General features: G+C 39.4%; 1 protein-coding gene across 2 annotated transcripts in view; it reads right to left on the reverse strand.

Moving 5' to 3' along the window:
* LOC101424489 (ovostatin-like) overlaps positions 1-4,325 on the reverse strand; it is a 62,592-nt gene extending 58,267 nt beyond the window's left edge. For both annotated transcript variants that reach the window (XM_058282762.2, XM_058282760.1), the window contains exons 1-4: positions 4,190-4,325; positions 3,389-3,572; positions 2,771-2,927; positions 107-159 (exon numbers count right to left, since the gene is read on the reverse strand). In XM_058282762.2, coding sequence (XP_058138745.1) covers positions 107-159; positions 2,771-2,927; positions 3,389-3,572; positions 4,190-4,257 — 462 coding nt within the window. In that variant the 5' untranslated portion in view covers positions 4,258-4,325. The remainder of the gene's footprint in view (positions 1-106; positions 160-2,770; positions 2,928-3,388; positions 3,573-4,189) is intronic.
* Between the last annotated feature and the right edge of the window lie 19,934 nt (positions 4,326-24,259).

A 24,259-nucleotide genomic window follows, 5' to 3' on the forward strand; every position in this document is an offset into this window, starting at 1 on the left:
ACAGAACCAATACTTTCAACCAGCCTGCCTCTTTTCACTGACTAATTTTAAGACATGAAAAGCAAAGTCACCCATAAACCTTTACATATTCCCATTTATAACTTACCGATTCCTTAACAGGCTTCAAATTAACATCAAGAGATACAACTCGAAACATCACTGGAGGAGGAAATAAAGGTGAGGCAAAATCAGTATCTTTTGTGTCATAACAGCCTTCACACTAAACTGATGGACTTAGATGACTTAGAAAGTGATATAAATTTGCAGTATGTGATGAGGAGTTACATACATATTTTACATAACATTTTTTGCAAATATTGGGGTTACCATGTTGAACACGTTATGTTGCCAACAAGAAGGATTGCAGTCAAGAACCTCCTGGCTTTCTTTTGTTTGTATCTCCTTCTATCCTTCACCTCCTATGCATGGTCATAAAACATGTTCAAGCCAAAGAAGCAAAAGACTGAGGAGGCAGTTCAGATAATATAATTCTTAATATAATTTCCCACAGTAATCTTCTACTTACTTAATTCAGTATATCCCTTTCTATCTTTCCTAAACCAATCCAGAGTGTAATCCTCTGCAGTCATCTATTTTCTCTCACACTCTCATTCCCGGTGCATCTACGACGTCCCATGCCCAAATAACTCTCAACCCAATGGTCCTTATAGAATCCATGTCATTGTGCCATCAAGGAAATGTCTTCTCTTATGAAGCAATTTCCCTCTTTTTCTCACAGAACACACTTGCCAACTCTTTTCTGCTCCACGGTGCCTATTTTCCTCCAGATCTCTCCAGGGAAGACCTCTCACCTTCCACATGGCTCAAAAAGAGGATTACTTAACTACTTAAGTTCATAACTCTGACTAAAGATATTTTCCTTGCACTTAAATTCAAAAGCGAGGAATTATTATTTTAGAAGTTATCAGTTTCAATAAATATCTTTTTATTCTTGTTGATGTCATCTATTACTTTCTGGTTAGTGTCCTATTTTATATTATATGCATTTTACTTTTTAAGGAAAATGAAGATCCATGTCAAAATCTGTTCATCATTATACCAGAGCAATTGCACTTTAGAGAAAAATCACTCATCGATATCAGATCCTATTTTGTCATCTGTCTACACATATTAACAACCCTTGAAATGTGTTTTTTCATACTCATTTAAAGTTTATTTTCTTTAACTTCATTATTCCAGGCTATTGACCCTCTCCTGGCTTCAATTCATTTATTCAAAACTTATTTTTTTAAAATCTTTGTTGGTAATCTATGTATGTGTGTTTAATACACGAGTATTAAAAATACCTTCAACCAAATGTAAAAATAAATGTGTAAATTACTTATACAAAGACAGCTTTTCTCGTGTGTTTTCCTAAATTTTAAAAGTGTAAGTGTATGGGTTTTTTTTCAAGATGTATCTCAAAAGTAAAACATGCAGATTTATTGACTTTTGCACATCAATAAACATTTAAACCTGAATATGATAGCCAGTGTGGCCATTCTTAGATTGCATATGTTGCTATGAATCTTTGAAGATAATTGCATAGTGAATGAAAAAATTGGTCATGTCATTAATCAAAAGAAGTAATACTTATAATTTCATTCATTCTTTTCCAAAATAGGCCTCCATGAATAGTAGGAGTAGAGAAAGATATCATTTTTTCCCCTCATTTTCATGCCCACTGTCCTTGGTGGACTGTTGATCAAAAGCATAGCAGAGAGCTGCAGAGTGAGCATAGCTCAGTGGTTGAGTGTCTGCCTCACATGTATGAGGTCCCAGTTTCAATCCCTGATACCTCTTTAAAAAAAATGAAGGAAAGAAAGAAAAAGTACAGGAGAGATACTTCAGCAATATTAATAGATTGTTTTGAATAGTCTTCCTCAGACTGTTGTCGTGCTCTATGCCTCAAACCTACTGTAACTCCTGGTGGACCTTATTTAATTGATTGCATGCAAAAGGACCCCATATCCAGGGTTTCCTTTTTACCACTCTATTCACTTCAACTTATTTTCCTCCCTTTCATTTTTTTTTTCTTCACACCAACTATGTCAATTCTCGTCTTAAGGCGTAGTTTTAAAAATTAATTCTACCCCTGTGTGTTCTCATGTGCTGTTCATCTGATCAGAAATGTCTGTCTTTCCACTGTCAGTACCTATGCCCACCAATCCTTTCCAATCCCGTGGATTGGAGGAGGCTTTTTCAGCTTAATTCAATGTCATCCTGATCGTTCTATCTTGGGAAATTTTCTAGTCACTAGGGTTATGTCTTATGGCCTTGACACATTTTTGTCACCGTTTTTACCTCTAATTCGTTTTTACCTCTATTTCAACTAGAAGCTCATAAGCTTGCTTTAACTAAAACTTAGTAATTTCCAAACTTGGATAGTATTAGAACATGTAGGGGGCACTTTAAAAATACAGTGCCCAAAACTCCTCATCCTAGACTTACAGAAATGAAATCTCTGGCTTTGAGAGTACATGATCTGCTCTGTAAGCAAACTCTCTAATGGATTTTTTTTTTAAGATTTATTTTTTATTTATTTCTCCCCCTTTACCCTCCCAACCACCCCCCCCCACCCTGTCGCCCCCCCTCATCTGCTCTGTGTTCATTCGCTGTGTGTTCTCCTGTGACAACTTCTATGTTTATCAGCGGCACCGGGAATCTGTGTTTCTTTTTGTTCAATTTGCTGAGCTTGTATTGCATACTTTCCATTTAAATATCTCAGAAATGATATTAGCTGAGAGTCATGTGATTTCCATACACTCACCTTTCTCTCCAGGTTTGTAGATAGGTTTATTTGTCTGCACGAGGACCACACTTTCCTTGGACTGGATTGCCACAGACCTTCTCTCTCCCAGTTTGAGAGTGGCTCCTGTAGCGGAGTAGGTAATGAACCCCAGTGGGTTAGAGCGGGCCTCAGGAACCTAGAGAACAAATTAAATACCTTACGAGACTGGCGTTTGTCAAGAAATCCCAACCATTAACGGTGTGTTGGTATCACTAAAAGTTTTAATCCGTGACATAGCATATCTATTTATTGAATGATCAACCTGATTCTCTTGCTTGGCCACTTTATTGCACCTTTTACATTAATTCTCCTCCATCTTTCTTAAAAATCCTTTTCTCCTCTATATAAGAGTCTTTCTCTTTTCGTATCTCATTTCCTTCAAAAAACTTGTGCATAAAATCACACGGTTTAGTTTATGCCCACATCACCACTTAGGACTGTACTTACATCATCTCAAACTGAGGATTGTTATTCTTTTAAGACTTAAAAGACTTTGACACACACAGTAAAATCATCATTCTTATAAAATCAGTGATGTAGTGGTTTTTCTGTTCCTGCAACATTCTTTGGCGTATAAAGAAGAATGAAGTACTTTACCTTAAAGCTGACGCATTTGAAGAAATTCTCTCCTGCAACATTCTCTTCAAATATTTTGGTCTGGACTTCAGCGTAGTTGAGGGAGACATTCAAAAATACATGTTCAGGAAGGTTAGAAAGCTGGGCACACGCTTTACCCAAAGAGCCTCCTTGTAGAACGGAAGGGACCAACAGAACATATTGCCTACAAAAATTAAGCAAGAGCATTAAACATGAAAGTATAAAGAAATGTCAAGTGACTTAGCAATTGCTTTGTTAACTGCAGACTCTTAGAGTTTAAGAAAGATGTGTTATGATAAAATGTTAGGAGTACACCGAAAGTCTAAATTTGAGGGCATGCAATGCATGAAATGGGAAGATACTGGTTTATGAATTGAATTTTCTGGACCCAAAAGGAAAATCTCAATTACGAAACAGCAATTAATTTAAGTCATTAGTTCCAAAAAGATTGACGCTGTCAGTGCCTTCCCAACAATTTGCCCCTGAATTGATACTACACAAGTCACTTGGCATTTGTCTACTCTCTACCTAGCTTCCTTCCCCAGCAGCAGTCTGACACCTTTTCCACAACACAAATACAGCACGGTTATAACTCTTAACGAGCATTCTGGATATCTACTAGGCAGAGAGGATCAGTGCCACTCAAATATGGAATTTCCTGTACAAATCGGCATATTTTGGATCATATTGTAAAGTGGTAATACTGTCAAACATCAAATCACCGCAATGAATGTTTGATTTTTAACCCCAAGCTCTCTTTGGCTTCCACATGTAACAAAAAAACACCATGCCATCACTTACACTCCAGGGGACTGAGAAAGAGAAAGATGGAAGAGGAAAATGCCCAGAAGTAGTCTCCTCCACATCATGATCCGTGATCCACATGCAGGTCAGCGTGTTGGGAGCTCCAACGTTCTCACCGGCCAGTAAAGCCAACTGTGCAGCTATATATCCATGTGGTGGTTTTTGTCATGATTTCCTGAGCCAGTCACAGAACATAACCTAATTGGACGCATTCTTTTAATTTTAGTCATGTCAGTACCCATGTCTGTACACGTCATTTGATTATCACCATCTCATTTATGAAGTCTAGTATCAATACTTCCCAGACTTAAAATATGAAGCTGTGAGTTTTTGTTAGCCCAAATTAAACCTCATTTCAAGAAATTCAGTTATTGCAAATGAATTTCTATCTCATTATACTAATGTTTTCCAGCTTGAAAGCTAAATCTGTGTTGAAAATGCAATACTCATTTCTGATTGACAATAGTTTCATACAGTTACTTTGTCGGAAGCAAATTCTAAAAATAATGATAGAAAAATGCTTAAGGAAGCTCAGATTGAAAAAATGATTCAAATATTTTCATGCACTCTCTTATTAGTAATTGCTGAGGTTGTATTTTCCATATAATGTATTTTTGTTTGCCAAAAAATTCCTGGCAAAACTCAAAATCATGAGAAAAAATTAACTGAAAATCTGAAATATTTAATATAACACTAAAGATAAGAAAATAACTAATAACCTGTATTATAAAAGACTTAACATTTATTGCTCTAAATGGTTTACAATTGTAGTGAGATACAAAATAAATTGGCACTTAATTATCAATTTCTTTACTAAAAGAAGCTGCCATCTTAAAGATATCCATAGATCATTACCTTGAAATATTACTTATGTAAACATAAGGCAAGCTGGTCCCCAGTGCTCTTCCATTACTTTTTCAAGATCACACCTCTTTTTATGCCTTGATAAACTTAGCTTAGGAAAGTGGTGGAACAATTTGCCTTTAGAAACATAAGAGGACTGCTGGGAGATAAATATCCCCAACATTTACAGCGAAACTCCTTGAGGTGAATCTGAGCAGACTTAAGTCAGCCTGATCAAGGTCTCATGGCTTGTGAAATAATAATATCTTGGAAGAAAAGTTTATTGAAACATTATTTTCATTTTTTGTTTGTTAGTTTTTGTTCTGCGTTGTATTTCATTTTCTTCATCTCCTTGCCGACTATTTTGTGCTTCTTTCCCGTTAGGATCTTGGTAGGGAAGCAGATGTGGCTCAAGTGCCTGCTTCCCAAATGGGTAGTCCTGGGTTCGGTTCCAGGTGCCTCTTGATAAAACCAACAAACAAACAACAAGAAAACAATCAAAAAAACCAACTCAGGGGAGCTGATGAGGCTCAATTGTTGAGCTCCTGCTTCCCACATATGAGGTCATCGATTTAATCCCTGGCCCTGGTATCTCAAAAAATAAAATAAAATAAAAACGCTCTTGGAAGACAACCTCATGACTGTCTACTCTTTAACAAGTTTTTTCTTGAGAAATTCCTTCCCTACCTTTCAAATTCAGTGTCGAAAGTGTCCTATAACCACTCTTTCTTTCTTTAAAAAAAAATGATAGGAATTTGCAACAAGTGCCACACTTTCATTTCTTTGCATATTTAGGTGTTAAATCCTCTGGCTAGCATGTCTCTCTCCATGACTTCCCTCCTGCCAGGTAGTAACTCTTGCTTGTTCTTCATGATTCAGCACAAACTTTCATGAATCTCCTCTTGAAATTAGTTGTTACTCCTTTAAGTTTCTATAATTCAGGTACATATCTTTATTATTCAATGTCATGTTATACTATAAATACTTATTTTATGTTGTGTCTGCTACTTCTCTGTGAGAACCTTGAAGACACAGATTGTGTGTATTGTTAATGTTTGGTCTTTCAGTGTCTGGAATAGGCCCTTATATAGGTCCTTAATGAATACTAATGTTTTTTCAAATATTTAATAACTCTCTTGGCTAGACGAGGACTTCTTTGCATTCTCCGAACCCACTTTATGATGTGAAGGGTAAGTAAGCCCTCTTGGCCCTCAGAATTGTATGGAAAACAAAATTACTGGAGTGCCCTCCTCTTGTCTAAAGAAGGAATTTGATATTTTGATGCCGAAATAGATGCATACTTTCAACTTTTCTATTGCTGGTTTCCCACTCTTACGTATTCTAGAGAATTAAAAAGGATTAAATAAATCATCATTTGGTTTCCAGTGTATGGTCAATTTACTGATTATTAATTTGTATTTTTGTATTGCATTTTACCTACTCCTTTCTAAAAAGTCAGCTTGATATAGTATGCTTCTTTACCTCCAAGTCTAAAGAAAATTGGCCCAATTCACTTGACTGAGAATATGGACTTTATGCCCTTAGTCCATGATCTCTTCTTTATATCACAGATGGGAAACAGTCTTAGATTGTTGGTCACTTATGTTACCCTTTATGGAAAGGAACAACAAAACTTCCCTCTCCTTGACGATGTTCTTTCATAATTTGTTACAAACGTCTCACAGCAATGTGAGGTGTTGGTGATGGGGTGGTGTTGGGAGCCTTGTTAGAGGACATGCATGTTTGTTTTGCTATATACTTACTGTTTATGAATATTCATGCATAAATGACCTACTCCAATAAAAATTTATTTTAAAAAACCTCCCTCTCTTTGTTTGTCCATTACTGATTCTTTGGAGTTATATGCCCATTTCCAGTAACACCCAGTCCAAGGCAGGAGTCTTAAATGGTCACTTATTATTTGAAGAGCACAGTCCAATTATGTGCCTATATTTAGAACATTTGTATTAATTAATCAAATTGCCAAGCATAAATAATACCAGTAGTGATATTGAGTGGAGGTCAAATGCTTTCTAAGACTATCAACTAATCTGGAAACTCAAAGCTATCATCAAGAACAGGGAAATTAAGGTGAGGAATTAAAAAACGCACACACACAAATCATTACAAATATATAAATTTGTTGAGTAGGAAGAACTTTTAGAACACTTTGCTTTTGTAAGGTGATTTGAATTTCTATTTATACACACATATAATCTGATCAACCTGATTTAGTGGAGACAACCATAATTATTAAATATTTCAATACATAGCCCTATGGTAAGTAAGTTTGTGACTACGTTTGGGCTTATTACAGTGGCCCACCCAAATAAGAATCCTCTGGGTTGCCAACTGGTTCCTAACATTTATGATATCTTCCCTTATATATGTTTCTGTTAACACCTTTCCTACTTCATTTTCTTTCAAAGAGGTGCCTGGGTGGTATTTTTAATTTTTCATACTATGAAAATATAAAACTTTTGGAAAGATTCTAACCATTTTAAAACCTCTGATTGAAATCACTTTGCATAACATTCATTGTTAGATAGAGTTTCTTCTTAGATGGAGACTGAAGATATTTGGAGGAATGTTCCAGGAACTCACTTGGTACATTATTTGCTCACATAGTAATGTAGCCAGTAGAAACTTGTCCTCCCCTCTGAATAACCTGCTCATGACAAGAACTCTGCACAACCTCAGCAGACAGATTTTTCCTGCAGTAGATGGATGTTAAGCTGTGCCCATCTGTCTTCTCCCTCAAGACCTCTGTGTTTCTCTTGCCTTGTCCTTAATTGTCATTAATAACACAAGATAATAGGTTTGTTGTAGAGCTTAAATAAGTTAATATACTTAAAGTGATTGGCACAGTGCCTGATACATAATTGGCACTGGATAATTTCCTATAGAGACAGAATACTACGCACATACACACACACGCAAACATACACCAAAATCTTATATTATGAAGAACATTACTGTGAACAATGGATGGTTCCTGACAGCCCAGCAACTTGTCCTGTCACCTTTCAAAAATGATTTTCCTAGAGTTAGTCATTTAGGAAGAACTCAGGCAAGAAGACAGCACAGGTTCTATTTGAAGGTAACACAGCAGAAAAGAGAAAGAAATAGGAAAAAGAAAAATGTTGATGACAAGAACACATTTATTAGCTGCAAGTAATGGAAGGCCTAACTGAGATTTTAACAATCAGACAATGGGGAGTGTGTGTAGCTCAGTGTGGAGTGCCTGCTTTGCATGGACGAGGTCCTGGGTTCAATAATCAGTATCTCTTAAAAAAAAATTCAGACAATGATCATGTTATTTAGCACAGATTCTGAGGAAGTTCATACAGGAGTGGTGCAGCAGCTCACCAAAGCCATAAAAGCGTTTTTCACATTCCTTTCACTCTACATTGCTGGGAACTGTGTGGGTGAACAGAGAACCTGAGGGGAGGTGACGGGAGCTTAAGAAAGACACACAGACACAAAGACAAGTTTAGAAGGGAACAAGTGGGCCAGGGCTAGCTGATGGCAAAGCCAAGGTCCCAAGCTGGCACCACAAGCTTTATTTAAAGCAGTAAACTAGGTCATTGTTCTCAGAGCAGGAGCTATCAGGCATGACATTCTTTAAAGAGTTTTTGAAATTTCTTCTTATCAGGACATCAGCTCCTTTCTGCTTACTTGCAGGTTCAGACACGGCTGACCACATCCTCACCACTCTGCACACATTGATCCTCCCTAGCAAGGTGGCTTGAGCCCCGCACATTCCTTCAGGGACCCCTACAGTGCATCCACATCATTTCCCATTTTGGTCACAGCTTGGTACACAAAGTGCCAAAGATTCCTAGAAAGAAAGATATTTATACTTACAATCTGGAAGAACAGAGTGGCATTTTGGCATTGTTTATGTATTCCAAAATAGATATTGGATGATGTTTGCAAACTAGACTGTTCCTCTGGGCATGATTAGATTATGAGTAGGGCTTTGATTGGGCCACTTCAATAGGCTGTAGCATCCCTTTGGTGTGTGGAGAGTGACAGAGAAACTGCACCGCAGAGAGGGAGGTTGGAGTTTTGAGCTGGAGCCCAGTAAGTAAACACGTGGGAGAATGCTGAGCAACTGAGTCCAGAGAGAATCAAGCTCAGGGAGAGAGACAGAGCTGTTCACCTCATGATCTACAGCTGGCCTTGTGAAGGTAGCAGAGCAGCCGAGCCCAAAGAGAGGCAAGCCCTGGGAAGAGAGGAACCCAGGAAGCCTGAACCCTGGTAGACGCCAGCAGCCATCTTGTTCCCACACAAGGTAGTAGGCTTTGGTGAGGGTATTAACTCGCGCTTTATGGACTGGTAATTATATACATCTACCCCAAATAAATACGTTTTATAAGAGCCAACTGATTTATAGTATTTTGCATCAGTACCCCTTTGACTGACTAATACAAATGGAATCAGCAGAAAAAGAATTTTCTTCTTCATCTCTCTCTCTCTTTTTTGGGGGGAGCAACATCTCCAGACAATAGATAGGAGATAACCCTAAATAGCTCCTTAGCCAGGCTGGTTCATGTCTCTTGTTGCTAAACCAAAATAGAGGATGACATGGTATATCCTTTAGATATCCCATCCTGGCAGAGGTACTCAAAACCCTAGCCTCTGGGGGTGTTGGTGGCTGTTGAACGTCAGCTGAATTCAGCTCTAGAAATTGCTCTTGGCATCAGAAAACACATTTCCCCCAGGTCCCACCTCCTCCCCTGGGGCAGCTGAACATCCAAGAATGGTTGCTGAAGTGATACAAAAGTCTGGCACTCTTGCCTTAAGGCAAGAGTTCTTAACAAGGGGTCCGTGAGCTTGAATTTAAATTTACAATAACATTGTTCCTGTGGGGATATGCTGGTGCAGGTGTGATATATTTATTGAATAATACACGGTATTGTGTGGACTTAGGAATTCTTAGTATTCACCTGAGTGGCAAAGGGGTCTGTGGAACAAAACAGGTTAAGAACCCCTCCCTTAGGGAATGACAACTGTGAACAACATTCCAGCACCAGAACCCCCCTGGATCCCCTGTGACCTTTATAGTTGAACTGTCTACACAGTTTGGTTTCCCTCTTCCCTCACAGGAGTCAGTGGTGAGCGTCTTGCCCAAAAAACTTCCTACACACAAATCTCCATATAAGAGTCTGTGTTCCAAGGAACTTGACCATTGTCAACAATGTGACTATGTGATTGGCTTAAAAAAATCATAATTCACTCATGAGTATAATTGAGGGTTAAGCATTAACAAGTAATTTGCATTACTAAATCCTTGTATAGATGCCTTTATATTAGGAAAAAGCAAAAGGTTAATACCTGAAATTCGTGAAGCCAGCTAGAGTGGTTTCACCCCTGTTTTTGGTTACTCTAGACTCAAAGTTGCCCTTGTGTATGTTTCTTTGAGATGATAGTTTTAAGTTGACCTTATCCTTGTTTATGGTTTAGGTTCACCCTTGCCTATGCCTGCTATTGGGATGGTAACCTCCCACCCTCCTCTGTTTAATATCTGTATGGGAAACCTTGTAACCGGCCGTTGTTCTGTACATCCCTATTCCAGAACCCTGATCTCTGGTAATGATTGCAACTCTGTGAGTCTCTGGTCTGGGGCCCACCCCAATCCCGTTCAGCCCTTAATATTTATTAGTGAAGGTTACTGTGTTCAGCTCCACCCCAGTTATTCATTAGCACCCCAGTGTTATAAAATTTCTACAGAGCAGGGAGGCAAGTTTTTGGCCATCTAAGTAGAGGGACCCCCTTAGCTTGCACAACCAAATAAACTTCCTCTCTTTGAAACCCTGGTGTTTCAAGAATTGGCTTTAAAGACATATAGGGAGAAAAGGACCCATTGGTCCTTTTGTGCTCATTTGGTACCAATTTGGAGACTCTAGTGGAACTGAGGACAAAGGGGTCCCTGAATGAGTCCAACTGTCTGAGGTCCTGGGGCTCCAGCGAGCGAGGTAAGCACAGTGATTGAGCTTTCTATGGCAGCTAGACCCTCTTGGTCTAAAAGTTTGACAATCCGATTTTTCCTGCCTTGCTGGCACTCCAGGGCCTAAGAGTGCTTAATAGCTTCAGAGAGAGAAACAGTTCCAGCCCTGAGTCCAGACACCTGTCTGGGTGAGCAGGTCACCAAGGTCGAAAGAAATCAGGAATTTAGTTCAACAGTTTGAGTTCCCTTAAATTCCTTCCAGAATGATTCCCTTGCTGTTACCACTCCACCTTTTACTTTTTTATTTATTTTATTTATTATTTATTGTACTATTCTGTTTGAGTTTCAGGTCCTCAACTAGCATCACCCATCTCTACTTTAGGTAACACTGCCTATGACGTTTATAACATTGGGGACTGAGTTAAAGAAAACCTGCCCTTCAGAAGGTGAATGACTCTACTCAAAGCTCTAATAGACTGAAAACAATCAGAACAAGACTGCCTCAAAAAGGTAAGACCCTTGGGGTCAACCTCCACCCCTCCAGGGACTGGAAAATGTTGAGCTAAGAACCAGTCAATGTGGGAATTGCCAAGGACACTGGAAAAGGAATTTCCATAGATGCTCCCTGGAAAAACCGCAAGAAGACCTAGGTGGGAACTCAGACAACAGGAATGAAAGGGCCAAGGGGGAGGGTTGCTTTACTCTTAAATTAAAGTCAAATATTTAAAGCTTAGCTTCCTATATATATCTTCCTTGCTAAAAACAAACAAACAAGAAGATCTATTAACCAAATAATACCCATATAACTTTTCCTCCAATTTTTATATATATAACAATGTTTCCTAAACAAGCTTGCATATTGTAGGCAAGAATTCAGGCAGGTTAGTACAGGGTGAAGGGAAGACAAGTTACAGCTGGTACTGGTAGAGAACATGGAACCCCCCTGAGGGGAGAGCTGCTCCTGAAAACAAAGCCCGAAAGACCCCACCAAGACCCTGGCCATGGGGTTCTGTTTGGAACTCTTTCCAGGGTCAAGGGGAAGCCCCGGATAGCTTCAAATAGGCCTCTCATTGGTCCCCCAAGAACCACCCATATGGAGAACCTTGTGACTGACCTCGGCGCTGTATCCCAGAGCCTTGATCTCTGATAAGGTTTGTAATTCTGTGAGTCCCTAGTTTGGGGTCCATCCTGATGCTGCTCTGCCCCTTAATGTTTTTCAATGAAGGAACCTATGTTCACCTATACCCAATTATCATTAGCACCCCGATGTTATAAAATATTAGAATGTCTGCAGATCAGGGAGACACTTTTTGGGCCATCTAAGGCAACTGACCTCTTTTGCTTACGCAACCAAATGAAACCTTTCTTTCTTTGAAACCCAGCTGTCCCATGGATTGGTTTTAAGACACTGAGAGGAAAGGACCCACATTTGTTCAGTATCCAGAGCATGCCTTGGTCTAGCAAACCGCAAGTTCTATAATTTAAGGAAAGGAGGAAGGTTGTTAGGTGAGCAACCAGTGTCTAGTAAAAGCCGGGAAATTTGTATTTTTCAAGATATTTTATTTTGAATATTGGAGTGTATCAGAAGGATGGGGCAGAACAGAAATTTGGGAGATTATAAGCAAGGTAAAATGTTGAAATATGGTTCTTTGGCTCAGTAAAGAGAATTGAGAGTTATCAAAGTTCAGTGACCAGAGGTCTGATCAGTGCTTCACTGGCGCATCAGCTGAGGGTCTTGTTAACATGTGGATTAGGTTCAGTAGGTTTGGGTGGGGCCTGAGATGTTGCATTTCCGGCAAGTTCCCAGTGAGGCTGCTGCTGCTGCTCTTCTGCCCACACACTCGGAGAGGCAGCTTTCAGTCCTGGTTCAACACCAGATACCCGAGGAGCTTTTAATAACCTTGATGCCCTAAGCACTGTCTTAGAGTAAGAATTCTCCCAGCGTGGAGCTGGGCCCAGGAAGGTCAGTGTCTCCTGGAACCTGTTACAGATGCAAATTCTTGAGCCCCATCCTGGCCTGTTGAATCAGAATCTCTGGGTTTGGAGTCCAGCAACCTCATATCTGGGAGTTGCTGATGCGCGGTGAAGTTTGGAAGCCACTGCTTTAGGGATTCTGATTTGTCTAAGCAGCATACCAGCATCCATATATTTTTAAAAAACACCCCAGGACATTCCACTCAAGGAAAGCATAACTTATCCAGTGCAGTTGAGCTAAAGGTTCTAGAATACGAAATGGAATCTATCTTGATATATGATGTGTTGTGGGTAACTTCTTTTTAAATCATGGATACTTTAATGTTCTTATGAAACATATCACACTCTGAGGAATTTAATACAAATTTACTAAAGAATATCAAATTAACTGCTTCTTCCTATACATATTTTCTTTTTATTTATTTTGTGTTTAGAAGTTGCACTTTTAAGTACTACTGCAGCGGCTTGCTCGGTCGGTAGAGGTGGGGTCTGGCTGCGGACGAGGGGTCGGTCCAGCTCTGGACGAGGGGTCGGTCCCGCTTGGGACGAAGGGTCGGTCCCACTTGGGATGAGGGGTCGATCCGGCAGCAGACGAGGGGTCGGTCTCACAGGGGTTGCGCGGTTTGGCTGTTGGGGTCGCCCGGCGAAGCCGGTGACGAAGGGGTCGCCCGGAGAAGCAGGCGACGAACTGGGGACAAGGGAGGCCAGGCCCTTGTCGGGGACTCTCAGGACTGGAGGGCGCACGGCAGAAGAACTACCGTGGAGACGAGGTAAACACGCAAGTCCACTTTACTGAGGGAGAGGCAACAGTTTTATAGGGGCTGGGGAAGGCTGATTGGTCGAAACCACGCCCTGTTCTGATTGGTTGCCGGCGAAAGGTCAGTGGGCGGTACTGGACGGGGGAGGGGTGGTAGTTAGGGATTGGCTGTCGCTGTTGCTGGGGGAAGGGGCAGGGTTTAGGGATTGGTGGCTGCTGTTGCTGGGGTGGAGGGCAGACTTGAGTTTCCTGCCCACGCCTGGCTGTTGCTGCTGTCGGGGGAAGGGAAAAGGGCGGGCTGGATTTTTCCGCCCACGCCTTGCTGTTGCTGCTGTCAGGGGAGGGGAAAAGGGCAGACTGGAATTTTCTGCCCTGTGCCTGCGCAGGGAGAAAGAAGAAGAAGGGTGCCGCCCCACAAGGCATCGGGTGGCGCCATCCGGGAGGAGGGGCGGCCGCGGAAGCATGGCTGCCGAGAAGGGGAGACCCGAGGGCATTCTGCACCCATGCCGAGCTTCCTTCAGGGGTGGCGGTGGGCCCGACCAACCACCCTATTATGGGGGCAGCGGAATTAGGCCTACCGCGGCCGCTCCCCTCACCAGGCCAGCAAACCACACTTCAGCCGGAGGGGTGACCGCATACTACTAACAGAAAATACATAACAAAAGCTTCCTAAGAAGTGAAAAAAAATTATGAATGCTGGGAAAAGTGGCCTCATTGACATATTTACAGACTTTTACTTAATACATACTCCACCGGGAATTAATTGTATGACATTTATGCAAGCATTAACATTTCCAAATCACTCTGAGCAGCCAGCACCTCAGTTTTTTACTATCTATGGTCAAAGATGAAAGTCACTCAATTTCTGAAGGCAGAACTGACGATATAAATGGTCAGTCTAAGATACTGTTGAAATATTGTTCTGTTCCTTCACCTAAAAATGTTTCTGTTGAGTAAGTGTCCTTATGCTTCTGTCACCTGATTTTGTCTATGTTCTTGACTATGTTGCAGGAATGAATTTGAAGAGCTTGTTGGGTCAGTTAGGCCAGCATTTTACTAAGGTAAAGAGGGAAGAGAAATGGGAGAAAATAACAACCAGGGGTCCCAGGTAGAGAGGGAGGGGCTTAAAAGTGAGAAAAAGGGCTGATTTGCAGATTCTAATCCCCCATTATAGGTTATAAATCCCCCTGTTTATTTGTAGAGTAGTCCAAGTGGGGGAGAAGGCAGCCAGAGTTGGGGTCCAGAAGCAAGTGCACAGGAGAGAGAGAGCTCAGTTCTCACTTTGCCTACTTTTGAACTGGTAATTATCCCACCCCTTTGTTAATGGCAGGGGAGTTCCAGCTGTATCCTTTTGATTGATTATCTGTCCCATCATTCTCCCATGAGGGCCCAAGGACAAAGTCCTTGGGGGATATCCGGGGTTTCTCCTGGCTTCCAGAGGAAGTCTTCCCCTGAGTGGCAGAATCTTGGGGAGGGTCTTCCAGCAGCTGTCTTGGGGTTATTGATGTCCACGTGGACTTCTTGCGAGGTTCCAGATCTGTCTATTGATTCCCTATCTTACTAGCCTGCTTCACTTCCCTTTTTCTTTGCTGTCATCCTCCTACAGCTTCAAAATTATGTTTCAGATTTCCTCTCTTTTGTTCTCATTCTTGGAGGAGGAAACCAGTTTGCCAAATTCATTGGTAACTCAAAATTGAGAATTGGATGATAAAAAATGCTCTCTACAGTATGTAAGATGTACACACAACAATCACTGAAGTTGTTTTGATGTGGGCTATGGGTGGAAGGCTCTTTGTCTCTTCAGAGATAACTAAGCTGTTTGACTTGTGAGTGTGGAACGGTAAGAGGCTGCAGTCCTGCCCTTAGGGAAAATGGCAACAGGCTCCAGTCCCAGGAAATGTTTAACAATGCAAGGGCTATAAACTTTAAGTATTTAGCGGAAATGCAAAAAGTAAATATGCTAAAAGCTTATCTAGAATATCTGGAGTCCATGCTAAAAGCTTACCTAAGATGTGGAAGATATATGCTAATTGAAGCCTTTTGAGAACTGAAACAAAGGGACCATTTGGCCTTTCCTCTCTGTATAAAAGACGTTTGAAAATCTTGTTCAGGGCTCGGGATTCAAACAGAAGTTCCCGAGTCCGGCCAGCCATCAATAAATCATTTTTCCTTCTCAAAATCATTCCTGAGTCCTGGCCTCTCTATACTCAAATAATTGAACTTCTCTCAAATTCTACAACATTTTTGGCGATTGTGGTGGGACAACAAAGGAAGGCCAGAGACGGTAGCATTTTGCTGCCCCTTCCAAATCCCCAAGGAAGCCGGGAGGACTTGGGTGAGCCCCAAATCTGGGCGCCCCTGGATTAAATTTAATCCAGAAAAGATGTGGGCTCCACCAGAATCTTCCTGACAAAAATCGAGGGCAATGGAAGGTCTGAAGAGAAAGATTCTGGGAACGAAAAAGAACTCCGAACATGGAAGAAGGTAAGACTCCCCGGGTGAGCACAGTCTGGAAGGCCCTAGCTTTAATTGCTAGGAAGGGGAGGCTGATCACATCCCGAGAGAACCCTAGTAGCCCCAGAAGGCTGGGGGGAAGCCGTTCTTTCTAGGCTTGGGAAAAGGAGAAAAACCGGGGAAAAGCCCTGGTGTTTTGGGTTTGTCTAACTGCATGTTAGAATCTGGTACTGGTCTTATATCCACTAAAGGAGTGGAGTCTCGATTTTAATAGGAAGGGCTATTTATAGGTTCAAGTCCTAATGTCCTGGAAATTGGTCTAGAGTAAGGAAAACAAAACTTGGTTACAGGAAAATGGATTGGCTTTTCTGGTGGAGCTTGGTCTGGGTGTAAAGTTTAAACAGTGGAAAAGTCTAGCTGAAATCTTTTGTTATGGTGCTAATTTGTGAATGAATTCGCTTTATACCAAATGTTAAGTGTTCTGAGGTTTGTGATGGCTGTGGGGGCAGCCATGGTGAAAATAAATATATAAACTTGTGGGTCCGATTAGTGACCTTTGTTCTTCTGTCTGTGTCAGCTCAATGCTAGTGTTGGAGTTGTGTCCTTATGTAAAGTAGAATTACAGCTGAGCTGGAGCCCTTCCTTGCCATTGGCAAGGGGGTGAAATGATTCTGGTGCAAAAGCTGAGGAGTCTGGATGTTTGCGGAGTCTAGATGTTTGTGCATGCTCTGCTGTCTTGTCTCTGGTCTGGCCCTTTGCCGGGGCTTGGAGGCCATCTGTGTCCGCGCCAAGCACCCAAGTTTGTTGGGAATGTCCCAGTCAGGGTGGCTGGGTTCCTGGGAGAGTTGCCAAATTTGAGTAGGTTCTAATTTGAGTAGGTTCTGTCTGCCCATTTTGGCTGAAAGCTGGAAAGGGGGGAGCGGCTTGCCCCTTTCCAGTGAGTCCACCCTTCTATTCATAACCCGCATTCCTGTTTGTTGTGCACCCAACTGCCTGGAAGGGGGGGAAAGTGAAGGGGGTGGAAAGCAGAATCAGAATAAATGCAGTAAACTTCCCTCCTTAGGGTGTCAAAGCCAAAATACGTTTGCATTCTGCTCAGGTTCTTAGAAGGTATTGTAGTAACTTTAAGTAAGAGAATGTGTTCAATGAAGGTAAAATTTGTCTTAAGGGTATAAATAATTATAAAAGTTTTACAAAGCATTGTTTAAATTAAGGTATTTAAATGGCTAATTGCAGAAAGTCATTATTTAACAAAACTGAATTGATAATAATAATAATAAAAGGCAATTTTATAACAAACTTATTCGGCAGCCAATCTCCCCTGCCAACTTGCTTCCAAAAGAACTGTTTCTGGTATTACATGCTACTAAGTATTTAAAGTGAAGAAAAGTTCATTATTTTAATAAGCTTGTTTAGTATTAATGGCAATTATATGTTGTAAGAAGTTTGCCTGGTAACTTAGTATGTGGGATATATGGAGTGTGTTTTTATTGTTAAGGAAACAGAAGATGATTTTGTCCTAAGATAAAATGATTGATTATTGGAAAGAGTAGAGTGTGGGACAGAACCTGAATGAATACTGAAAGTGTAGAAGGTTTGTGGAAGGAAAATTTTTATGATTAAAATTGAGTAAGATCAATATAGAAAGAAAATCTTTTATCAATAGCTTCTTGTGCTTTAACCTCATCATTTCCTCAGTGTTTAAACAAGAGTCTTACCTCTTTTAAAAGCACATTTATGTTCTAGAAATCAAATCCTGAAAAGTAGCTTTTTATTTCAAACTAACTGCAAGAGATTTATTCTTTTACTTTAAAGGAAAAATTAAAGTAATGGTTAAGTTCATTTAATATTTTATAAGTCGAATGAAAGGTATTTAAAGGTGTTATAAAATTAATAGGTTTTTTTTAAAAAATTAATAAAACTGTAACTGAGAGTTAAAATCATTTATAAATGCATTTATATTATAAAACAGTGGAAAGACAATAACTGAAATTATACCTGGGTGAATTTAGCCTGAAACTATTATTTAAGTGTAAATTCTAAACTAACCTTTCCTTTGTTTATGGTTACTTCAAGCCTAACCTTACCCTTTGCCTTTGCCTATGGTTATTTCATAATTGAGAAGAGCTGGGACATCACTGTCTCCTCTCCTGGTATTAGTAACCCTTTCTCTCATGAATTCAAGTGTAACCTAAATAAATGGCTGCCTGATGGAATAAGGTTAAATGACCACTGGAGCTTTATTATCTCCAAAATCAAAAAGGGGGGTGGAAGGGGAGAAGTCTCCTGCCTTGACGGTCAGTGTTCCTAAGAGTGGCAGTTCATGAGAGAAAGCAGTCTGTCTCCTTGAGGCTTCAAATAGCCTCAGTAAATATATATAAAATTAATCTTGTTGCTTTTCCAAAATTCTGCTAATTTCAAAGTAAAATATAAAGTTCTAAAACAAAATGGTGCTAAGGCATTGAGAACATTTTGGTTATTACAGTCCATTAAGTAAGAAGGAAAATTCTTGTGGTAAACTGCATGGTCATAGTGCAAATTAAGAAGAGTTTCAAGAGTCTTTGAAATGTTTGCAGTCACACTTGTTTTGTAAAGATTAGAAGTTTAAAGTAATTAAAGTTATGTTTTTGTCTCAAACTATTTATATCTGCCTATTTGCTCAAATTGTTGAGGTTAAATATGCAGTTATATAAGTAATATGTATTTCTGGACCCCTAATTAATTAAGCTAAACAGTATATAAAATAATGCAAATTATAAGTAATATCAATGAGTTGTGTTTGTGTCTAACTCTTTGTGTCTGCCCATTTTAAAAAAAATGCTCAATGTATGTCTTCATACATCAGGATAATATCAAATTAACAAATAAAAATTCTTAAAAGAGGTCTATTCAAATTGTTAAAAATTAAATATGCAGTTATATTTATAAATATTCTTAAAGCCCAAATTAAACTAAGCAGGATGAAAAAGTCATAGAAATCTGATTATGGAAACAATTGGGAAAGGGCCTCCTCTTTGCAAGAGGTTTTAAGGCAAGACTAGGTGTGGCAGATTAAACCTATCTACTAGGCTAGGGAATTAAGAATCAGTTTGCCTGATAATTTCCCAGTTTAAACCTTTGTCAGCCATAAAATGCAAAAAAAAAAAAACAAAAAAACCCCACAAAGATTAGTTTAATTTTCACATAAGAAAAATGTTGATGTGACCTGGTGGCCTGCTGCCTCAGTCTCCCACTCCTGGGTTGGACAGCAGTGGAGGAGACCAGTTTAGGCCAGTCCTATGGGCAGTGGAAGGATGCCCAAGAAGGAGCTAACTAAGTTGGTGCCATTTCAGCACTTAATTCTATTCCTTATTTGACAAAGGGGAGCAGGTAAAAACTAAAATAGTTGGAATGTGATAGAAGAAGCAGTTAAATCAAACTTTTGCGTGGGAAAGTTAAATCTCAGATAAGCTGTAACTTCTGAAGTATCCAATCTATGGAAAAACAGAGGAAGAGCTTGCATGCTAGGCTTAGGGGTATAAATTGTGTCATTTTTCTTTGTTCGTGGCACCAGCCATATCTGGCTCTGCACCCCTTCTTGCAAGATTGAGAATAAATTATTTTCTTCTCCACAATCTGGTGAGCCTTATTTTCTTCCAGAAGATTTCTTTCCAACAAAATAAAGGTAATTAGTGGCTCTATTAACAAATTTCAGTAAGTAAAGGAAAGTCCATAAAAACTGTGGAGAGATCTTTCCTGGGTTATAATTTTTAAAAAATTAAGTAATTGTGTAATGTGTTTTAAAACCTGGTAGTCAGTATGCATGTGTTTTAAAACCTGGTAGTCAGTATGCTTTTAAATTAATAATTTTCATAACTTAAAGAAAAGAAGTTTTTAGCTTCCTGTAAGGGAAAAAGAGAACATTCCTTGCATAAACTATTATGGTTTCAATTTCATTTAACTTGAGTGTAATCTCCCATAGTTAATTTATAAACTAAATTAACATTATGTATGAAATCTTTAGAGTAATGAAAATTGTAAGTTCACATTAGTGAAATTAGGCTAAAGGAAAACGACTGTAGATAAGCTCTCTTAAATAAAGAGTGAATTTCTTTCATTGGTAATTGTAATTTAGTAAGTTTATTTAAACATGAGGTGGCTAGTCAATGTGGTTATAGTCAATTATAAAGAGTTTGTAAAACATCTTCCAAACTGAAAATGTTTAAATAGTTCTAGTTGTAGAAGTCATTGTTAACTAAAAAACTTAGATTGGTATTGGTAGCAGAAATAACTTCATAATAATAAACCTGTCTGAAGGCCACTGCAAAGTACATATTTAAGTAAATGGTAATAAAAAGTTATCTTGATTATATTGGAAGTCTTCTGTTTTCATTTTAACAATGAAAAATATTTTTTCCTCTATTACTAAAGTACCTACAGTTATCTTCATAGTAAAATTGTGTAAATAAACAGTCATTTAATATATGTGTTGTGTTAAGTTGTTTAAAATATATATAAAAACAAGGAATAAACTTTAACATTGTCAAACTCTTGTGCATTCAAACCAGGCCTTGAATACATTACAGGTGGCCTCTCCATGTGAGTTATTGGCTAGGCTGGTCACTGACCCCTCAATTAAAATATGTGCTGTATCAGTCTCTGGTTCTGCTCCTGAAGTCGATGGAAACTATATTGCAGTTTCAAGCTCCTGCAGCAGCCAATAATAACTCGGTACAGCCAAGTGTACAATGGATATCGCCTCCAGACTGGCACTGTTCCATAGTGCCAGAGAGCACTATGCACCAGGCTAGTGGAATACTGGAAAATCTCTCTAAGATGAAGGATGCTGCAACTTGCTCACTGCGTTGAAGAACATGCTAAGTGGAGCCATGATACCAGGATACTGTAAGTGAAACTTAAACACAATTGGCATTATGGCCTGCTCTCATGGAGAGATAACATGTAAGGTATTACAAACCTGAAACTCAAAACTAATAATTGCAACTCTGAATCCTTATGCATTAAGTAATACATTAGTTAATATTAAGTGCTGTACTTTTATCCTGTACTAAATATATGCCTAATAATTGTAATGTTATCTTTTCTATTTTGGCTCAAATGCAGAAGTATATTAGATATGTTAAATTCCTGGTAAAATCATTTTCTAAACAGTTAATAACATGTCTATAGAATAAGGTGGCAGTCTCAGCCAGTCTCAGTCAACTTCTATATTCTGCTGTACTCAGCTGTGTAGCAAAAGTGAGGCTTGCTTGCTGATGGTGAGTCACCTATTGAACAAGTCAAATTGCTAGAAATTGTACAATGAAAACCAAGGTGTAAAAATCTTTATTCTGTAGTTCTGATCACTCCCACAGGTGAAAACTAAGAGTATTTCCAAATTAGTGTTCTAATCCTGAGTGAAGCCAGTTGCCCAAGGAGTGCCAGTTCACCAGGAGCATCTGACGGAGCGAATGAGTGTTAATCATTGAACAGCTTGGAATGTGTCTTCAGACAAAGCTAAGTGTCTCTTGCAATTTATCTCTAAAGATGGATAACTTAAAAAAGAATATATGTGCTGTTCCCACCAGCATTTAAGGAGTGCCATCTTTATAGGCATCTAACCTTGTCTACCTCTGTAATCCAATGGGTCCTCTTTTAAAAACGGGTATTCCAAATTTTTAATTAAGTTTGTTTCTTTCAGAGTGAACACCTTATTAACCATATGAAAACTTCATCCAACTTCGTATGGAATGCCAGATCCATCTTCCTCCAGTTAGAATAAATTAAGAGTTTTACACCTTATTAGGCAATGACTACAGCCCATGGCCAGCAGGAAGCAGTTACAGAAAAGAGATCGTCTCCCTTCAGCACCCCTTTTAAATTAAAGGTGTAACTCTTTAAGAGTAAAAAAAAGTAATAGATGGATCTGGAACCTGACTGGAAATCCACGTGAGTGCCAGTGGCAGCAGAATAACTGCAGAAGGCCCCTGCCCAAGATTCTGCTGTCCAGAATGAAAAGTTCTAACCTTTTAAAAACAGTCCTGGATGCTGTACTAAAGAATGATAAATAATCAATCAAAACAACAAACAGCCATCCACCTCATAGCTCCAACAATAATTATGCCAAAGCTTAGCAAGTTAAACTTTGGCAAAAAGGGGGGGGATGATGTGGGCTATGGGTGGAAGGCTCTTTGTCTCTTCAGAGATAACTAAGCTGTTTGACTTGTGAGTGTGGAACGGTAAGAGGCTGCAGTCCTGCCCTTAGGGAAAATGGCAACAGGCTCCAGTCCCAGGAAATGTTTAACAATGCAAGGGCTATAAACTTTAAGTATTTAGGGGAAATGCAAAAAGTAAATATGCTAAAAGCTTATCTAGAATATCTGGAGTCCATGCTAAAAGCTTACCTAAGATGTGGAAGATATATGCTAATTGAAGCCTTTTGAGAACTGAAACAAAGGGACCATTTGGCCCTTCCTCTCTGTATAAAAGACGTTTGAAAATCTTGTTCAGGGCTCGGGATTCAAACAGAAGTTCCTGAGTCCGGCCGGCCATCAATAAATCATTTTTCCTTCTCAAAATCCTTCCTGAGTCCTGGCCTCTCTATACTCAAATAATTGAACTTCTCTCAAATTCTACAACATTTTTGCTGTGGTTCTTTTGGATTGGAGCCTTTCATAACATCTTTGGGAAAACATCATTTACTTCCTTTTCTATCTTCCAATTCTACCTGTAGATATTCCCTTAAAATTTTTACAACAGTTGCCTGAGAAGGGCCTCTGCGTGAGTCCATAAGTAGACATAAGACATCATCATCTTTGCCTGGATTACTGCAATCACCTCTCACAGGTATCCTTGCTTCCTCTCCTGCACTGCTACAGCTAATTTCAACTCAGCAGCCAGATGATCATCTTAGTTTCAGATAACTCCCCTTCCCCAACCCTGCAATGAACCTAGTTAAGCTTGGTGAAAGTTAAAACCCTAACAACTGCCTTCAAGCCCCTGCAGGATCTTATTTCCTGTTGCCATTTTTATCTGCTTACCTATGTAAGGGCAAATACAAATTTTAATAATAATTATAAAGGCCTTAATTTTCCAATAAAGGAAGAGTATTCCTCCTTCTTCCCATCTGTTTGCATTTGCTTTAGAAAATCTGTAGCTGTGAATTCTTTTTCTTTGTCCTTTTTAAATGTATATAAATTTAAATGTACACAAAATATTGAATAATCCTCTTGTAAATTTCACTACAAGTTCTACAGAGGGAAGGAAATCTTTTATTTGTAATGTAATCAAGGACTTACTGCCCTTATCTCTCAGTTATCAGAGAAGATATTGACCTACTTCCAAGGGGCTCCTGGCTCCAAATTGTAAACCTACCTCAAAATGGCCATAGAATGTGTTATATAATGCCTCTCCACATAAAAAAAGTGAGATTTCTTTCTGTCTTTGCCATCTGTTTGTGACTTGCCTATGATACATCATATTCTGCTTTAATGTTTATTCAATAATACAACTGCTTTTCTTTCTTGTAGAATGGTTCTTCTGGGGTGTGAAAAGATTTTGTTTTTAATTATGTCTTCCCAACACCTACCAGTATATACTCCATTTTGCTCTCTCTGCTCTAGCAAAGAATCATCTGGCTCCTTGCTGTTCTAGCTGCTCCTTCCACCAGAAATATCTTCCCTAAGATATCTGTTGCTGATGCCTGCACCTCCTTCAAAATGTTGCTCAAGTCTCACTGTGTCCAATTTAATACTTTAGTCTTCTCTTTCTTCTCATCCACCAGGACATTCTACATCTCCTCTTGCTATAATGTAGGCTATCGGGGGGGGGGGGGGGGGGAGGGCTGTTCATATTTTCGTAAATAACCTGAGCTGTATGTTTTCTGAGCGGTGCATTTGGAACAGTGAGAAGTGCAGCCCTGCCCCTGGTAACTATGAAAACAACTCCAGTCCTGGAGAAACAGTTTAGCAATGCAGACTCTATAAACTTGAAATATTCAGGGAAAATACAAACCAAATGTGCCAAAAGTTTATCCAAAATGTATAAAGTTCATGCTAAAAGTTTACCTAGGATGTGGAAGATATATGCTAATTCAAGCCTATTGAGC

This window comes from Dasypus novemcinctus, chromosome 20 (genome assembly GCF_030445035.2).
Source record: "Dasypus novemcinctus isolate mDasNov1 chromosome 20, mDasNov1.1.hap2, whole genome shotgun sequence".
Lineage (NCBI taxonomy): Eukaryota > Metazoa > Chordata > Mammalia > Cingulata > Dasypodidae > Dasypus > Dasypus novemcinctus.